The sequence below is a fragment of the Schistocerca serialis genome, chromosome 1 (assembly GCF_023864345.2).
Source record: "Schistocerca serialis cubense isolate TAMUIC-IGC-003099 chromosome 1, iqSchSeri2.2, whole genome shotgun sequence".
Classification (NCBI taxonomy): domain Eukaryota; kingdom Metazoa; phylum Arthropoda; class Insecta; order Orthoptera; family Acrididae; genus Schistocerca; species Schistocerca serialis.
In genome coordinates this window covers 239470103-239489720 of record NC_064638.1, presented here as the reverse complement: position 1 = coordinate 239489720, position 19618 = coordinate 239470103, and the positions used below count along the sequence as shown (strand labels likewise).

Sequence of the window (19618 nt, the reverse complement as noted above, 5' to 3'; positions counted from 1 at the left end):
TGCAGCTTTACTGTATGGTTAAATGATGATGGCATCCTCTTGGGTAAAATATTCCGGAGGTAAAATAGTCCCCCATTCGGATCTCCGGGCGGGTGACTACTCAAGTGGACGTCGTTATCAGGAGAAAGAAAACTGGCGTTCTACGGATCGGAGCGTGGAATGTCAGATCCCTTAATCAGGCAGATAGGTTAGAAAATTTAAAAAGGGAAATGGATAGGTTGAAGTTAGATATAGTGGGAATTAGTGAAGTTCGGTGGCAGGAGGAACAAGACTTTTGGTTAGGTGAATAAAGGATTATAAATACAAAATCAAATAGGGGTTATGCAGGATTAGGTTTAATAATGAATAAAAAAATAGGAGTGTGGGTAAGCTACTACCAACACATAGTGAACGTATTATTGTGGCCAAGATAGACACGAAGCCCATGCCTACTACAGTAGTACAAGTTTATATGCCAACTAGCTCTGCAGATGATGAAGAAATTGATGAAATGTATGATGAGATAAAAGAAATTATTCAGGTAGTGAAGGGAGATGAAAATTTAATAGTCATGGGTGACTGGAATTCGAGAGTAGGAAAAGGGAGAGAAGGAAACATAGTGGGTGAATATGGATTGGGGGAGAGAAATGAAAGAGGAACCCATCTGGTAGAATTTTGCACAGAGCATAACTTAATCATAGCTAACACTTGGTTCAAGAATCATAAAAGAAGGTTGTATACATGGAAGAATCCTCGAGATACTAAAAGGTTTCAGATAGATTATATAATGGTAAGACAGAGATTTAGGAACCAGATTTTAAATTGTAAGACATTTCCAGGGGAAATGTGGACTCTGACCACAATCTATTGGTTATGAACTGTAGATTAAAACTGAAGAAACTGCAAGAAGGTGGGAATTTAAGGAGATAAACTGACAAAACCACAGGTTGTACAGAGCTTCAGGGAGAGCACAAGGGAACAATTGACAGGAATGGGGAAAGAAATACAGTAGAAGAAGAATGGGTAGCTCTGAGGGATGAAGCAGTGAAGCCAGCAGAGGATCAAGTAGGTAAAAAGACGAGGGCTAGTAGAAATCCTTGGGTAACAGAAGAAATATTGAATTTAATTGATGAAAGGAGAAAATATAAAAACGCAGTAAATGAAGCAGGCAAAAAGGAATACAAACGTCTCAAAAATGAGATCGACAGGAAGTGCAAAATGGCTAAACAGGAATGGCTAGAGGACAAATGTAAGGATGTAGAGGCTTATCTCACTAGGGGTAAGATAGATACTGCCTGCAGGAAAATTAGAGAGACCTTTGGAGAAAAGAGAGCCACTTGTATGAATATCAAGAGCTCAGATGGAAACCCAGTTCTAAGCATAGAAGGGAAAGCAGAAAGGTGGAAGGAGTATATAGAGGGTCTATACAAGGGTGATGTACTTGAGGACAATATTATGGAAATGGAAGAGGATGTAGATGAAGATGAAATGGGAGATATGAAACTGTGTGAAGAGTTTGACAGAGCACTGAAAGACCTGAGTCGAAACAAGGCCCCGGGAGTAGACAACATTCCATTGCAACTACTGGCAGCCTTGGGAGAGCCAGTCCTGACAAAACTCTACCATCTGGAGAGCAAGATGTATGAGACAGGCGAAATACCCTCAGACTTCAAGAAGAATATAATAATTCCAATCCCAAAGAAAGCAAGTGTTGACAGATGTGAAAATTACCGAACTATCAGTTTAATAAGTCACAGCTGCAAAATACTAATGTGAATTCTTTACAGACGAATGGAAAAACTGGTAGAAGCCGACCTCGGCGAAGATCAATTTGGATTCCGCAGAAATATTGGAACGCATGAGGCAATACTTACCCTACGACTTATCTTAGAAAATGGATTAAGGAAAGGCAAACCTACATTTCTAGCATTTGTAGACTTAGAGAAAGCTTTTGACAATGTTGACTGGAATACTCTCTTCAAATTCTAAAGGTGGCAGGGGTAAAATACAGGGAGGGAAAGGCTATTTACAATTTGTACAGAAACCAGATGGCAGTTATAAGATTCGAGGGGCAGGAAAGGGAAGCAGCAGTTGGGAAGGGAGTGAGACAGGGTTGTAGCCCCTCCCCGATGTTATTCAATCTGTATATTGAGCAAGCAGTAAAGGAAACAAAAGAAAAATTCGGAGTAGGTATTAAAGTCCATGGACAAGAAATAAAAACTTTGAGGTTTGCCAATGACATTGTAATTCTGTCAGAGACAGCAAAGGACTTGGAAGAGTACAGTATTAAATAATGGACAGTGTCTTGAAAGGAGGATGTAAGATGTACATCAACAAAAGCAAAACGAGGATAATGGAATGTAGTTGAATTAAGTTGAGCGATGCTGAGGGAATTAGATTAGGAAATGAGACACTTAAAGTAGTAAAGGAGTTTTGCTATTTGGGGAGCAAAATAACTGATGATGGTCGAAGTAGAGAGGATATAAAATGTATACTGGCAATGGCAAGGAAAGTGTGTTTGAAGAAGTGAAATTTGTTAACATCGAGTATAGATTTAAGTGTCAGGAAGTCGTTTCTGAAAGTATTTGTATGGAGTGTAGCCATGTATGGAAGTGAAACATGGACAATAAATAGTTTGGACAAGAAGAGAATAGAAGCTTTCGAAATGTGGTGCTACAGAAGAATGCAGAAGATTAGATGGGTAGATCACATAACTAATGAGGAGGTATTGAATAGAATTGGGGAGAAGAGGAGTTTGTGACACAACTTGACAAGAAGAAGGGACCGGTTGGTAGGACATGTTCTGAGGCATCAAGGGATCACAAATTTAGTATTGGAGGGCAGCGTGGAGGGTAAAAATCGTAGAGGGAGACCAAGCGATGAATACACTAAGCAGATTCAGAAGGATGTAGGTTGCAGTAATTACTGGGAGATGAAGAAGCTTGCACAGGATAGAGTAGCATGGAGAGCTGCATCAAACCAGTCTTAGGACTGAAGACAACAACAACATTATTATTATTATTGTATCACTATGATCACTAACAACATACTGTAATATAAAAACAGAGTCAGTGGCTTGCAACTGTCCAAAAAATACATGTGAGTAGAAGTTTTTTTACAGTATTTTATTATGTTGGGTCATATTGACCTGAACAGTACATTTGTAAAGTAAAAGTTAACAGAACAGCAGGATTAAAGCCTTTCAATAAACTTACTTTCTTTCACTTTGGAGACATGTTGCATAAGTGATTCCTATAAATTCCTTCTTAACTAGGGTGTTTAACTGATAAAAATTATGTTTATCAAAATTTACCACACGAATAACATAATGTACTGAGAGTGTTCATTGTATACACCTGCAGTTATATTTGCCATGTGGCATTGAAAATTATGAAAAAGTACTGTCTTGCTTGCAATACACATTCACTTTGTGACTGTTAGCAACTGACAAGATCTGAAACTCTGAGATGTTAAGAGTTTCAGAATAAAAAAGAGTAGTCTGCAAGTCAGGGATAAGAGTAGGGAAGACTGAAACCAGTAATATAGCAGAAATAAAGATAAATAGCAACAAAAATAAGCAACAAATAATATAGAAGAAGAAGCCAATGTAAGAAAAAGAAGAGGATCAAAATTGCAAAGTAAAGAGAGACAGAAAGGAAAAATAAGTATATAAATGTGAAACAGTAGGAAGCTGAAACAGATGTCTATGCCACAGTTCAACAGAGTACCCATTGATACATAATTTTCTATATTTCTGAACAGCAGTCTATGTTAATTAGATACTTTTTGTTTCTGAAAAATATTAAAAAATAAAAGATGTTCTTATGCTTAGCTATCAATTTACAGATTTTTAATACATAGTAGAAGAAAAGTTTTATGCATATTTGATTGTGTACACAGGAATGTGGCCTTCTTCAAGAAGCTGACATGCCATCATTGAGCAGTGTTTCAGAATAAAAAAGAGTAGTCTGCAAGTCAGGGATAAGAGTAGGGAAGACTGAAACCAGTAATATAGCAGAAATAAAGATAAATAGCAACAAAAATAAGCAACAAATAATATAGAAGAAGAAGCCAATGTAAGAAAAAGAAGAGGATCAAAATTGCAAAGTAAAGAGAGACAGAAAGGAAAAATAAGTATATAAATGTGAAACAGTAGGAAGCTGAAACAGATGTCTATGCCACAGTTCAACAGAGTACCCATTGATACATAATTTTCTATATTTCTGAACAGCAGTCTATGTTAATTAGATACTTTTTGTTTCTGAAAAATATTAAAAAATAAAAGATGTTCTTATGCTTAGCTATCAATTTACAGATTTTTAATACATAGTAGAAGAAAAGTTTTATGCATATTTGATTGTGTACACAGGAATGTGGCCTTCTTCAAGAAGCTGACATGCCATCATTGAGCAGTGCAGAACGCAGTTTACATCATGGAGAGCGTCGCTTGCTGAAAGAGATGCAACGTAACTACAAAGAGAAAAGCATTCACAAACCCCGCAAATTAAAACTTGATGTGTGGAGGCTGGGAAATGAAGAAGATGTGAAGGAAGATGATGTTGACATAAGGGATATTGATTTTAGGTTGAGCAATGACAGCTCAAGGCTACAGGTAACTAAATGGTTCATTATTTCATTGTAATTCTTCACATCTTCTTGTTATATTTCCCATTTTCTCCTGTCTGCCACTCAACTACATTCATCCCTCTTCCTCAACAAAGAAAAGTTAGATCTATCTTTGGTCCTAGAGGTGTATGTCAATACAGCAAGAAGTTCCAGTCAACATTCAGGTCGTGATGTAACTATAAAGGCTCTCAGTAACAAAAAGCAGTGACATATTGCCACTTTATACTTACAGTGTGCTTTAATCTATTGCTAACTACTTCTTTCAACTTAACAACAAGAATCTAAGTGTTAGGCTTGTTACCCAAGTAATTTGACATGGTTCCTTTTCTTGCTAGCAGATGTCAAAATTCGAAACTGACTTCACATCACAAACTTGAACCTCACAAGCCCCGTAGTTTTGCCTTTGGTAATTCTTGCTTTCAACTCTTGGTTTCCTGTTTTTCCCTTTGTGTTATTCAACTTCATTTCGTGATTATGCATCATCCATGACTCTTCTTTTCAAAATCACTCCTTTTTCTGTGCTTTTTTTAGTGATCTGTTGCCATCATCCCCTTTGCAGTACATCTTTTTTCCTTTCAACTATCTATCTTTCTTTTTAATGCTATTCATCATATAGTGGAGATGCTGAGTTGCAGATAGGCACAACAAAAAGACTGTCAGAAAATGAGGTTTCGGCCAACAAGGCCTTTGTTGTTAGAACATATACAAACACACGCACATAAACGCAACTCGCACAAGAACATATACAAACACATGCACATAAACGCAACTCGCACACACATGACCGTAATCTCTGGCTGCTGAGGCCACACTGCGAGCAGCAGTGCATGGTGGGAGATGCAACCAGGCAGTCGGAGTAAGGAGGGGGCTGGGGCAGGGAGGGGAAGGATTGCAGGGTAGGGGTGCGGGCATACAGGTACGAGGTGGAGAAAGGTTAGGACAGCTAGGTGGAGTAGGGAGGTTGGACAGAGGGTGGGGGAGGGCTAGTGGAAAGGGAAAGAGGTAAAAACACTGTGGGTGTGTTGGTGGAATAGAGGACTGTGGTGCTGGAATGAGAACATGAAATGGTCTAAAGGGTAAGGACAAAGACTAAGGAAAGTTGAGGTCAGGAGGCTTCGGGAACATACAATATATTGGAGAGAGAGTTCCCAACTACACAATCCAGAAAAGGTGGTGGTGGGAAGGATCCAGATAGCACAGACTGTGAAGCAGTTTGTTGAAATGAAGAACGTTGTCTTGGGTGGCTTGCTCAGTGGCGTGGTGGTCCAGCTATTTCTTGGCCACTATTTGTGGGTGGCCATTCACGTGGACAGACAGCTTGTTGGTTGTCATCCCATGTAGAATGAAACACAGTGGTTGCATTTTCACTTGTAGATACCACGACAGGTTTCACAAGTAGCCCTGCCTTCGATGGGATATCCCTCAGCCTCTGTCTAACCTACTGTGTGCACCTAGCTTCCCTATCCGCTCTCCACCTCATCCCTGTATGCTCCCACAAGCAGCACTTTATCATTCCGCACGCTACCCTGTTATCCCTCGCCGTCCCTGCCCCAGCCCCCTCCTCACCCCTACCACATGATTGCATCTAACATCATGCAATGCTGGTTGCAGTGTGGGCCTCAGCAGCCAGAGGCTGTGGTCATTTGTGTGTGAGTTGCGTTTTTGTGTGTGTGTATGTGTGTGTGAGAGAGAGAGAGAGAGAGAGAGAGAGAGAGAGAGAGAGAGAGAGAGTGTGTGTGTGTGTGTGTGTGTGTGTGTGGGCGCGCGCGCACGCTCACACCCAAATGTCTCTACACACACACACAAATCTGTAATTGGGTGCATGGTTCTTTCATAATTGTATGTAACTGTGTTTTCTTACTGTTTGTGGCAGTTGTGAAATGCCTCTGGTTTAGCCTCTCTATTCAAATACACCATATCATTGCTATTATTATTATTATTATTTAATCACTGCTTTAGAAAACACTGTTCATGTCACAAAAGTTAATTAATTCTGTTATCATACTCATAATCATCTTTTGCAATTCCTGATAACTTTGTTCAAATTTTTGATTACTCTCAAAAGTGGATTTCTCAATTGCATCTACTTTTCCATGTTTCTTTTCATCTTCTGGATGATCATTTTTCAGAACTTGGACAGATTATATGATGGAGTCTACTCTAGACATTTTATTTATTTATTTCTCTCAAAATATGAAATAAAGTGTCCTCTTACTTGCTGTGGGGTGCTGCTTATGCAGCAGAGTTGAAACCTCCACTGTCAAATTCATTATAGGATTTCCCAGCTCTTTTAAGTTTCCAAAACATCATTTTATGTTGTGTTGTGTCCTGCCTACTCATTGAATATGGCATCCCTAGGAAACCTGCATTCTCAGATCACTAGACAACAATTCAAGAAAATCACATTAATAAATTTTTAATACAGTAAGATACGTGACAATACTTAACTTTGAGAATTTACAGTGATGTGTCGCAAGCAATAGGCGGCAGACAAAATAAGAAATCTCATCAGTATAGAGATTGCCTAATACAAGTGAAATTATACAGTTCCTAAGTCGCTGCTGTAGAGTTCATAGAATGTCCAGTCTTCAACTGGGTGACGGCCAGGCGGTGCGGCGCTTATGTCCTCTTCACCTAGAGGCCACTGCTGTCTCGTCATCGTCCTAGAGAGTGGTAAGTCAGCTTACTATTGACTGACGTCTTCTTCACAGCTCTCTCTGCTCTACCATTCCCATCTGGCATGCTGGTGCTTGACATTATGCTGGAACATGTTGAATTCCAGATTCATTGCTTAATCCAACTTTAATTACCATGTCCACAACTGTTTCACTCTCTTCAATAACAAGTTTTGCTTTAGTTTTCATCTTACACAAATGACAAACAAATACTGTATGTAATCTCTAATGGTTTTCAAATCTATTGCAATATAAATTTTAAGTTTATGTCCAAAATTCACAGCCCTCTGTCCCAGAAAACACATTTATTTAATGTTGTTTTGACTCTACTCACGTCAGTGCTCTATGGTACACTGAGAACGCACTGTATTCTGTTGTGAAGATCACTGGCCATTATCCAGAGATTACGAAACTAATGCTGTGGAGCAACTGTCACTGTAACTGCGAGCATCTATGTTTGGGTATCTGTGTGGTTGTGTATGTGAATGTGTGCACTCTTACTATCAAAACAGCAAGGGTTCAAAAGCTGGTGTTAACTGTTTCTGTTACATGTTTCCATTTGGCAGACACCAAACTTTTTAGGTAAGTAGCTGTCTTTCCCTTATTTTATGTATTAAAGTTTTACAGACATTTACGAATTGTAGTAATGTACACCACAGTGAAGTGGATACTAATATGAAAGACTTATTCTGCCACAGCATTAAAATAACTGATGGTCCTGCACCAAAAGAGAAGAAGTCAATTTTGTCTACTGGAAAAGTTACAGCTTATGTTTTTCCTGGAATGCAAAATGGTCCTTGTTAGTAATATCTTTCTCAAGTAGAACCAATTCCGGATGAATACTTTATAAACCTTGAGTGTTGGCTGGGCAAAATCTCATCATAAAAGAGGCCTGGATTGTTTGTCGTAAAAGAGGTGTGAATTGTAAGACAGAAAAATATTTCATCTACTCATAAAGGTGCTTTGTCAGTGGTAAAAAACTAAGGTATTTGAAGTAGGCTATGATTCTTTGGAATATCTATCCGATTCACCATATTTTGTGCTCTCTGACTTTCACGTATTCCCACATCTAAGTGAGTTTTGGCTGAAAAATTGTTTGAATCCAATGAATAGATTATATCCCTCCTGTGTACTCACTTTGCAGGTCCTTCACTACCACATCCTAGACATAGGCATAGGATTTTCTAATTGGAAAATTACTGTAGTATTCACATTTGCCCTAAAGTCATGTAAGGCAAGAAAATTTATTTTAGTTAAAGACTTTCAAGAGAAAAGATAAGAAATAGTAGCTTTTGGTTTACATTTTAAAACTATTTTTTCTCATTTTCTGCATTCACATTTGAGTAGGCTGTTTGCCCATAAAACGCTGTATTTAGCGAAGTATGTGCACTAGCAGAATAGAAGTGCAGAAAACCCAAGTCTGAAAACAATTTATTGGACTCACCAAAACGAAACAATAATACAATCTCCAAAAGAACAGCAGACTCGATCCCAACTGTGGATCGACACAAATGTAAAATAACAAATAATAATAGAAAACACCCGACTCTTCATGGGGAGCGATCACAATAAACAATTCTACAATGTCAAGAAATTCAGCAACTATACCAAGTCCATCTGCAACAGATCGGCCTGCTAGAAGAGGCATCTGGCCATGGCTGCCATGATAGCAGCTCTGTATACTTCCAAGTGGTGCGTCAAACTGCCTTTTGCCGGCAGTGCACCACCTGATAAAGCCCGTTGGCAGAGATATCTGCCAGAACTATTTGTGATCACATACCTGGCTTATCTAAGTAGTTCCTGGGCTAGCTACGACCTCTGGGGAAACTGTTCTGCAGGCTCCACAAACGGGTAGTGGTCCCTGGAGGCCACTGGTGGAGACCTGGTGTTGTGTTGTGCCCGCCAGTAAATATGTGAATTGACAACACAGACGACGTAGGTTTTCCTGGTGAATATATTCCCTGTGATGCAAGTATCCTGTGTTGGTTGGTTGTGAAGCAGGATGTCGATGCAGTAGGCACAACAGTGTGTGAAGTGGGCAGCCACAGCATTTAGAGACATATCAGAGTATATGTTTATATTGCCAGTGTAGCCAGCTGTCCATAAATGGTAACATATTCTTATTGAATCTATAGAAATTTCTGTTTCTTTTCTTCATAGGCCCACAGCAATCATTTAAAAAATCGTAGACTTCATTCTCATGCAGAGGTCAGTTACATTTGCACTCATTTGGAGAACATGTAACACACACATTCGTGTCTCAGTGAGATATCCGTATTGTTTTTTATTCCTTCAGACTTTGTTATTTAAACTGAATTGACATAATCTCATTTTATGCTTTAAAAGGCAGTCCCAGTTGCTTCACATTGCTTGGAAACTTCTTAGGCATTTATTTAGGACAATTACAGCACTGTGGTAAATTTTATTTTATTTGTACTGCTCAATGCCTTTCTGTTTCTTCTGTCAGTCCTTACTTCATAAGGTGCAAAAAGTGAGGTATTATTCCTGATAATTCTCATCCTTATTCCTGCACACTGTACATTGTACTTTCAGTAAATATCCACTTCACTCACTAAACAACTATTAGACATTAAATCCAATGTTGAAACAACACACTCATTACTTTGCTTTCCCTCATTTTTGATGTATGGACTGTGAGTGATAAACTGCTTATACAGTTTGCCTCGATTTAGATTTGTCCAAAAATGTGCATAGTGTACACCTATACACCTACCATTTTTTTTTCTTTTTTCTCTCCAACAGGAACTCTTATCTGGTGCAACAGCCTGTAGTTACAAGGATCTCACCATGCTCAAAATTATATTGTGTGGTGGCTTCTACCCACAGTTGGCCATCCCAGATGAATTTAACAGTTGTAAGGTATTTATGATGATAGGTTTTCAATTCTAGTTAGTTGGTTCACTGATTTTTAACTAAACAGTCTTTCTCATTTTTATGTATCCTGCTTTGTTAACAACAAAAATTTTACCAAGCACAAATTATTTACAAATAAATTACAGAAAGTAATAGTTCCTGGTTCTTCTGGAAATATACTATGAAGACTTCTGGAGGTGGATACTTCTTGGCCAGTACAGTATTTTGAAAGCCTGAATAACTTACTCATTTAGTTCAGGAGAACACTGTTTATAGCTTCAACTGGTAATCACCTGAATATGAACCATGATGTTGGTGCAGCCATATGCCATCGGTTCATTCATTGTAAACACAGCTGTCAGTTGGAGTGAAGACAGTAACCACACTTGGAGACAGGCAAGACCATGTGCTAGTCAAATATTGGCAGTAGGTAACAACAAAGTCTACATCACAGTTCAAGAGAAAACCATGTTGCCAACAAATGTAACATTTCATACTGTGCCTTGCGACCTTCTCTCGCATATACATAATTTTGTCAATTGATCTGTCATGGTGTCTGGTGGGATTACAAGAATGAGAATTTTATATAAAGTAGTGTGCTCTTTTTTACACTGATGTGTATGCAGTGTTTGTTCAACCTCATAAAATCGAGTCATACATTCAGTGAAAATCAGGAATATCTAAGTCAGTTTTTGAAAATGTAATATAATTGGATCGATAAAAAATCTACTCACCAAGCAGCGCCAGGAGAAAACACACATAAAATTTATGGAAATGTGCAAGCTTTTGGAGCCAGTTGTTCTGGGTGACTTCTCTATAACTTTTCTCATTTTTGAAACATCACCAGTCTTTTTTCTTCATCCCTCTTCCTTTTCATACAGCCCTTCTGCCAGAAAAAGGAACCACTGGCTTTGAAAGGCTGCACATTTCTGTAACTTTTATGTGTGTTTTCTTATTCTTCTGTGGGCACTTGGGGGATATCTAATTTGCTACCCACATTTTGACAGAAAACAACTACTTATACTTGGACAATATTAGTCTTGAAAACAGATGGTGTCCATAAGCATAGGACCAAGTAGCTCTTACCATGGTTCCTCCAGATTATTGAAGTAATTGAGACAAATGAGAGCATGTGTAACCCAGTTAATTATTTTTATAGACACTTCAGGCCAGGGGAAATGTGGTGACCATATATTCCACAGCTATCAACAAGATTGTGCAATATAGGATCCTCCATCAGTGAAGCAGGAATGTAAGCTGGAGCTTATCATTCTGTCAGCATTATGATCATTAGAAGTGAAACACAATCTCAGTTTGATAAGGATAAAAAAAAGAAAATTGAACATGGCCTATTCAGACGAGCTGTCCTGTCATTTAAGATCATTCATTGTGTTCTGTAAATATAATCATGAAGGAGAGCCTTCACAGATGTGAAGTGAATTGTGAATCAGGATGTTTACTTTGACACTCCCCATCACCAAGCGTTGCCCTTTCTTCTACTCCTTTATAATGAGCATGCTGTAGACACTTGTGTCGCCAAAGACGGTAACAGGTGTGTCAATAGGGCAGCGTGCATGTATTCCTGGTGTTAAGTATTCCCATGTACACTTTCACACTCTGTCTGGCCCACTAAATACTCAATCTTAATCACATACAAAATATCTGGGACTGTTTGAAATGATACCTGAACCATAGCAGTCAACATCCCTGCAGTTTGATGGACCTCCAGGCTCAGTCACCAATGAGTGGATTCACATGGATATGGCATACCTGAAGAAACCTGTGTTCTCTCTTCCTCATACAATTGAGGCCGTAATCAAGGTTAGAGGCAGTGTTTCACAGTGACAATGTGATCTCTCCTGAGGGATGTGCAATTTTTTATGTGTACAGGGTGACAATTATACAACTGTATGAAATAAAATCATCGTAACTAGTGAACTTTTGCATTAGCACATTAAAACTGCGTGGTTGGCTGGAGGGCATCATAATTAGTATGTACATGCACGTGTGCCTTCTTGTTGTTGGCCATTTGCACATGAAAATGTCACGGTACAGCATGCCTGAGTGTATAGCGTGTTGTGATTTGAGAATTTCTGTGTAAATTCTAGAACCACTCATCCTTCTACCATCTCTAACACACAATATTCTGAGTATGAGTGTGGGATGGTCTCTATGCTTATTGTGTCATTGACTATTGTTATTAAAACAAGAACAGTTGAAAAAGTACTCTTGTGTACTCTTAATGCAACCTTATTAGAGGCAAGGCTCATTTTATGATTCATGTTAAGAAAGGTCATGGTATCCAAGCCAACTTTCTTTTAACTGTAATTCATTGTTTCTAACATCCAACTGTACGAGAGACTTGCTAGAAGTTACATATTCATGTGGAAAGTGAGATTTTTTTGTGTATGGAGGTCAAATACATCATTAGTTGGCAAAAAGTAAAGATGGAGAAGAAGTCAAGAGGGTTTCCAGCAGCCGGCTATTCAGTAAAGAAGAGTGGCTGCAAATTCCAAGTAAGTTGCCTTGTAAAGAAGTGGAAGGTGGTTTGGAGGAATAAGCTAATATAACCCAGATCCGCACTCACACTTTAAGTCGTCAGAACATTAGAATGTGGCAACCTGTGTGAAAGGATCGAGAAAACAGGAATTTTAAGTCAAAAATGAGAGAAGAAGCTGTTATATGTTGCCATAGCAACCAAACATAATAAGACAAGGGAATTACTACGAGACATTGGAATGTGTCCAAGTATTCAGTGGAGCAAAATTTAAATGGAAAAAACATTGAAGAAATGAAAAATTCACAACAATAAAAATAGTAAAGAAGATTTTGACGTATTTGTCTAAGAAGAATTACACATAGAATGCTTCAACTAAGAAGAGCCAGTGCGGGGAGTATACAGCTCGCACATACATCGCGGGGACACAGACATGGAAACCAAAATACATCTGACGCCACTGGCACCAGCTGCTGTTCACCGTTACTGACCTGCCTCCACATCCGCTCACCTATGCAACGAGAATTCTACGCTGGGTGAGCGTGAAACAAAACTTGATTACTTTAATATGAAATGGTACAAGATACTGTTGAGTGAACTGTTATTGTGTAATTATCATAACTGAAGTTAGTTTTAAATGCTTACAAGAGCTAAGGCATATAAAAGTATGGAAAATATACAACAGGTTGGGGAAACTCAAGCCCCAGCTATGGCCATGAAGATTAGCAAAGAAGTGCCTCTCTGGGATGAGTTGATGAATTTAATCAAAGCTAAAAGTCTTAAGTTAAACTCATTAAATTCTCAATTAAATACTCAAATGACAAATTTAGGTTTGTTAAATGCCAAAGTCAACTCTCAAAGCAAGGAATTTTGTAGTCAATGTGAAGGCATGGGTGCTTTGAAGACTGAATTCAAAGCCATAAGTAGTAAAGTAGCGAATTTAAAAGTAGATTTAAAGAACAAGTTAACAAATTCTTTGGCCACTCATATAAATCATATGTTTTTCTGACCTTAGTCAGAAACAGAATGACACCTTTCAAGATTTATCGAAAATATTGGAACTTGACATTGAGAACAAATATAATAATGTAGAATCAGAACTTACTGAATAGTTAGGGTGTTTTGAAAATGTGCACAATATTAAATATAATGATGTAAAACAGAGAATGAATACTTTGAAAGAGAGTGTAGATAAGCATAATGAATTAATGCCAATTATTCAATCACAAATTACTGGTGTCAATACATTGGTAGATAATGTAGAAAGGAATTTCAAAAAGAAAATAGCTAACTCTGATATTATAAATGTAATTAGTTTGGAGGAACAATTTGGAGAAATTATAGATCGGAAGGTTACCGAGAGAATAACATCTGGGAACGTTTCACTTATTCCTTCTTCCAAACTTAATGATACCAGCAAGGGTATGGAACACCTGTGGAGAGAAATTATTTATTTATTTAATAAATTGCAGCCAAATAGCCATATACAGTTACTTTGCTTAACATTTTACATTTTTGCATATTCATGTATAGATTTCACTCTTTTACTGCACTGTTCTATGTGATATTGTTCACAGGCTTCGTTACACAGTTCACACTCACATGTTGTGGTTGGGTCATGATAATTTTTGTTTTTGCAAATTAGATGATGAAAGCCGTGAATAGATAATCTAGTTACGGCATGTCATAGTTCGAAGTTTGGTGCTGTCCATGAGCAGTTCATCATTGCTTCGGTGCCATAGAACTCATGCCATTCTTATCTCGTTTATCGTCCATGACCTTCAGTTGATTTCTGGAAGCCTTGGTGTGTGGCATCATATATCGAAGTTTGATGTCTTCAATTAGAAATGTCTCTCTTGCTAGCAGATACACTATTCTAGATCTTGTTGTCTTTGAGAGACTTAGTGCTCTTTTTAGATAAGTCGATTTTACCTTTTCTAGTGTTTCTAGATTTTTTTCTGTCAGGTTGTCCCGTTTAACCTCCATCCCATAGGCCAGGATTGGCAAGATTTATGCGTTTCTAGACTGAGTAGGTGGATGTTTTTGATGTTCTGTATTGCTCTTATTGCTTGGGCTGCATGTTCTGTTGTATGTTTTGTGAAGCATTAGGCTGCTGGTTGCAATGTCACCCTTTGGTATTTAAAGTCTGATGAGATTTTTATTTTTTATCCTCTGATGTTGATTTTTGGGTGTTTCGCCTCCTCCAAGTGATTTTCTGCAGCTTATGTATATCTGTTGATCCTCCAGCTATGTCGTCTGTGTATACATCTTCTTCATTTTCCCCAATTCGCAGTACTTCTTCAGTGGCAAGAATGTACAGCAAAGGGCTCATTGGGTCACCCTGTAAGACTCTGTTAGATTGCAAAATGAGGTTCACAAAAGAGAGGTTGTCTCATATTGTGATTAAGTTGTATTCGAGGATTGACTTGATTATACTTGCCTATACGCTATCTTCACCCATCGTGTTTTAGTTTTCAGACTGTAAGATCTCTTTCCAGTGAGTCAAAGGCTTTGGTAAAGTCTATGAACACTGTGTAGAACATTTGTTTCTTTTGAAGTGCTTCGTCGATGTTGTTTAGAAGAAGCCTGACTGCCATAAGTGATGATCTTCCAGATCTGAAGCCCATTTGTGGTTTTGGGAGGTGACTGTCCACACAGGCTTTGATTTTTTTGTGTAATTATCTTTGAAAACATCTTGAACTGAGTATTTTCTAGGGCTATGCCTCTGTACTTGTTTGTGTGCTTTGGGTCTCCTCTACCTTTGTAGAGAACTTTTATTATTGAGTGTCTCCATTGGGTCGCAATTCTTCCAAGTTCCAGGCATTTGTTCAGTAGTTTGATCCATACGTGTTGGAGAGCCTCTATCACATCTTATATATGTTCATTATATGTATTATCAGGTCCTGCTGCTTTCTTGTTCTTCAGTGTTTTTATTACTTCTTCTACATCTTCTTCATTTAGAGGATCCCATACATTGTCTTTTTCCTGTGGAGAGAAATTAAGCTTAGCCAAGACAAAGTAAAAAAAAGGGTAACTTCACCTAAGGTTGTGTTAACTAGTGAAACAGTGACTGATTTGCAATGGGGAGCTAATCAGGGTTATCTAGACAATTCCCTAAATTTAAGCTGGACGGGGATGTACATCCGACCCATTTCTTAAAAAGATTTAACCAGGCTTTACCAGAAAATTGGGAAGATTCCAAGAAGATCAAATTTGCTGTGGGATACCTTCTAGGGGAAGCTTCAAAATGGGGAACAGTAAATATTGAGAATTTTTTATCTTGGGGAGACTTTCAAAAGAAATGTAATGAGAAGTACTGGTCTGCCAGTGCTCAAGAAAAGTTAATATCAGATCTATGGGACCAAAATATCATAATACTGGGGGTACTATAAGGAAATATTTCGATCGGCATTTAACACAAGGGGAGGGTTGGGGGGGGGGGGGGAGTACAGTGTAAAAGATGTAAAACTGTATATCCCCCAGGGACATTAAAATTCTAAGTTAACGGGCGGAGTAGCAACCATTGGATCCCGTGTTCGGTGGTTTTTCCTGCACCGAATACCTTGAAAATCTAGAACTATTCTGCAATCTTATTGCTTAGAAAACAGGACGTGACTATGAAATAGGGAACAACTCAAGAGAATCACAGAAAAAAAGTGATATCTAGACGAAATAAACTAAATAGTATATTTGTGGAAAATATAATAAGATGTGACTAGCTGAACAACTGTTATACCGTAGTGTATAGATTTTCTATTTTGTGTAGAGTATTTTATACCTTTTATGGGATGTGATATAGATGGGAGGTTTTGTATAAATTTTGAAAGAGGTGGGTATTATAGCTAAAAGCATGATTTATAAGAACAGATAAATCATGATTAACACAAAACAAACATCACACCTTTCGAACAACCCTCACAAACAAGCGTGCCTGATGTTTCATCATTTGCTGTTTCCATAGGGTTCCTAGGATTTCCTTTGGGGACCTCAAAGGGTAAAGGTGGGACAAGTCCATTTTGTAGGAGTCAATTTAACACCAAACCTCCTCCGGTGTCTCACTCAAGTACCTGAGGGGTAGGGATCCTAGGGAAGGGGTTGGGAAGGGTTTTCTGTCCTTGGGGCTATCTTCTTTCTCTTCTTTGATCCTAGCAATCAGATCTATTTTTTCCTTTCTTACTTCTCATTTGAGGACCTGTCAATTTTTTCCTTCTTTACAAATTCACAAACTTCTATCACTGAAGACTTTCCTTATTTCCATGGCTACTGAAAACCTAAATCTTATCTTTAGATATACCCAAACTTCTACACAAAAATTAAATCACAGAAGAGGAAGCCACTCACGATGAGAGAACCGCCAGGTGTTGTAGGGAAAATGTGTGTACATATGCAAATATACGCACATATATAGGAAGCTATGACAGTACTACATCAAATATACATAAGAAGAGATGCACATACATAATGAACAACTATAAAGCAGTAATGAGGAATGGATAAATAAGAGAGAGGTGTCAGCAAAGAAAGAAAATGAAAGTAGGAGTGGAATTAGTCATGTTGATCATTAAGAAACGTCAGAATAACAAGTACTCTGATGAACTGAAGGATAGTGGGACGTAAATAGTATATGTAGACATAATATCTATTGAAAATATAGAAGTTTATAAGTAGAGGAGGACTCTAGGGAGTAAGTGATATATTAAGGAATGAATGCGAAGTTTAAAATAGATTTATATCTATTCCAGAAGATACTTAATTATGGTATACATAGAAATATATACTAGGGTAATGAACTGTGAGGCCTACTCAGAAAGGATAAGGGGAGTGTACCCGGCATTTACTAAGTATAAAGGGCAGGCATACCTGTGTGGAGATAGGACAGTCTGTGGCCTAAAAATAGGGACGTTTCGTAAGGGGTGTACCTACCAGAATGGAAAGAGGAAGTGCTCTCATAAGGTCAACCCACAAGCAAGGAATAAGTGCTGATCCTAGAAGAAGGGAACAGTATTGTGACAAAAGTCACAAATTTCATAGGGATTATTCTGGGGACTGTGAATTCTTTGAACGACTAGCATTATTATGTTTCGTGGAACTAAGTGAGAGTCAAAAGAACACTTTCATTTCATCGAGAGTTCGTCCAAGCTACAAATAATGAAAATAGTACATACTAGGAAAAAGATAGTACTAAAGATAAGACTAGAATATAGTTTACTCAAGTGTCATAAATACCTGAAGTTGACGATTGGGAAAAAAAAGAAGAAAGAGTCCTCACAGTTCCTAAATATTAGAAAAGCTGACTAAAACCACAAGTAAATGCTCATGTCTTAATAACAAAGTAAAATAAGAAAAGAGTAGAGAAACAGTATGCAAAAGATTGTTCAAGAGAGGACAGAGAATTGTTATGTAAAGGGAAGATATGTATATAAATATATGTAAGAAATGTATACTTTAAGACATCAAGTGTAATTATGAGTGATATTATTTGTGTAATGATTATGTATAAAATATCACTTGCTTGATCTGGGGGGAGGGGGGATATGTAGTGATTCGAGAATTTCTGTGTAAATTCTGGAACTACTTAGCCTTCTACCCTCTTGAACACACAATATTTTGGATGTGAATGTGGGATGGTAGAATCCTACCTACTGCGTGTCACATTTTTGTGTGTACAGTTTCAGAATCAGTCGCGGGAAGAAAGTAGGTGCGGCGGTCAGGCGGCAGGGACAAGTACCTGTCGGGCAATCCATAAATGTTTTAGTGAGTATGTAAGGAAGAACCATGGAGTTTATATGCAGCTCTGTGCTTATTGTGTCATTGACTATTGTTATTAAAACATGAACAGTTGAAAAAGTACTCTTGTGGACTCTTGACACAACCTTGTTAGAGGCAAGACTCGTTTTATGATTCATGTTAAGAAAGGTCATGGTATCCAAGCCATCTTTCTTTTAGCTGTAATTCAATTTGTTTCTAACATCCGCCTGTATGAGAGACTTGCAGGAAGTTACATATTCATGTGGAAAGTGCGATTTTTATTGTGTATGGAGGTCAGATACATCGTTAGTTGACAAAAAGTAAAGCTTGTATATCTTCTTATTTCGTAAGTAGAAAGAATCTAAAAATTTCTGTACCTCGCATTATTTGATGGAGAAGAAGTCAAGAGGGTTTCCAGCAGCCGGCTATTCAGTAAAGAAGAGTGGCTGGAAATTCCAAGTAAGTCACCTCGTAAAGAAGTGAAAGGTGGTTTGGGGGAATAAGCCAATATAAGCCAGGTCCACACTCACACTTTAAGTCGTCAGAACATTAGAAGTGCTTGTGAAGGCCTACCATGCGAGCAATAACAGGCTAACTGCGGCTCAAAGGAAGTCTGTGACTGAATTGAAGCTGAAGACAACTGGTCCAAGTGTACTCAAAATCAAGAATTTGTTTTGCAAGTTTGAGAGAACAGATAGTGCTCATGAATACAGTGTTGGCAATGTTGGTTGTCCAAAAAGCGGGTAAATGCCTGAAAACATTGAAAAGCTATGCACTGTGTTTCAAACCAGCCCCAGGAAATAGATCAGGTGAGCTATACAACAGGTGAGAATCAACCACGAGACACTGCGACAAATTGTTGTTGAAGACCTGCATCTCTTCCCATACAAAGTTCAAACCCATCACCGACTAAGCCCCAGGGCCATGGAACAGTGGTTGCATTTCACCAACACTATTGTCCGTAGAATTGATGAACAGGACTTTGATTTGAATATGGTTCGGTTTAGCGATGAAGCTCGCTTTTATTTGGATGGGTTCGTCAATAAGCAAAATTGGCACATTTGGGGAACTGAGAATCCACATTTTGCAATCAAGAAGTCTCTTCAGCCTCAATGGGTGACTGTGTGGTTGCAATGTCCAGTCACAGAATAATCGGTGCAATATTCCTTGATGGCCCAGTGACTACTGAATATTATGTGAAGGTTTTGGAAGTTGATTT

General features: G+C 38.2%; 1 protein-coding gene across 2 annotated transcripts in view; it reads left to right on the top strand.

Moving 5' to 3' along the window:
• The window catches only part of LOC126466679 (probable ATP-dependent RNA helicase DHX34), a 179030-nt gene that overhangs the window by 108957 nt on the left and 50455 nt on the right, over nt 1-19618 (top strand). For both annotated transcript variants that reach the window (XM_050096401.1, XM_050096402.1), the window contains exons 12-13: nt 4349-4591; nt 10044-10160. In XM_050096401.1, coding sequence (XP_049952358.1) covers nt 4349-4591; nt 10044-10160 — 360 coding nt within the window. The remainder of the gene's footprint in view (nt 1-4348; nt 4592-10043; nt 10161-19618) is intronic.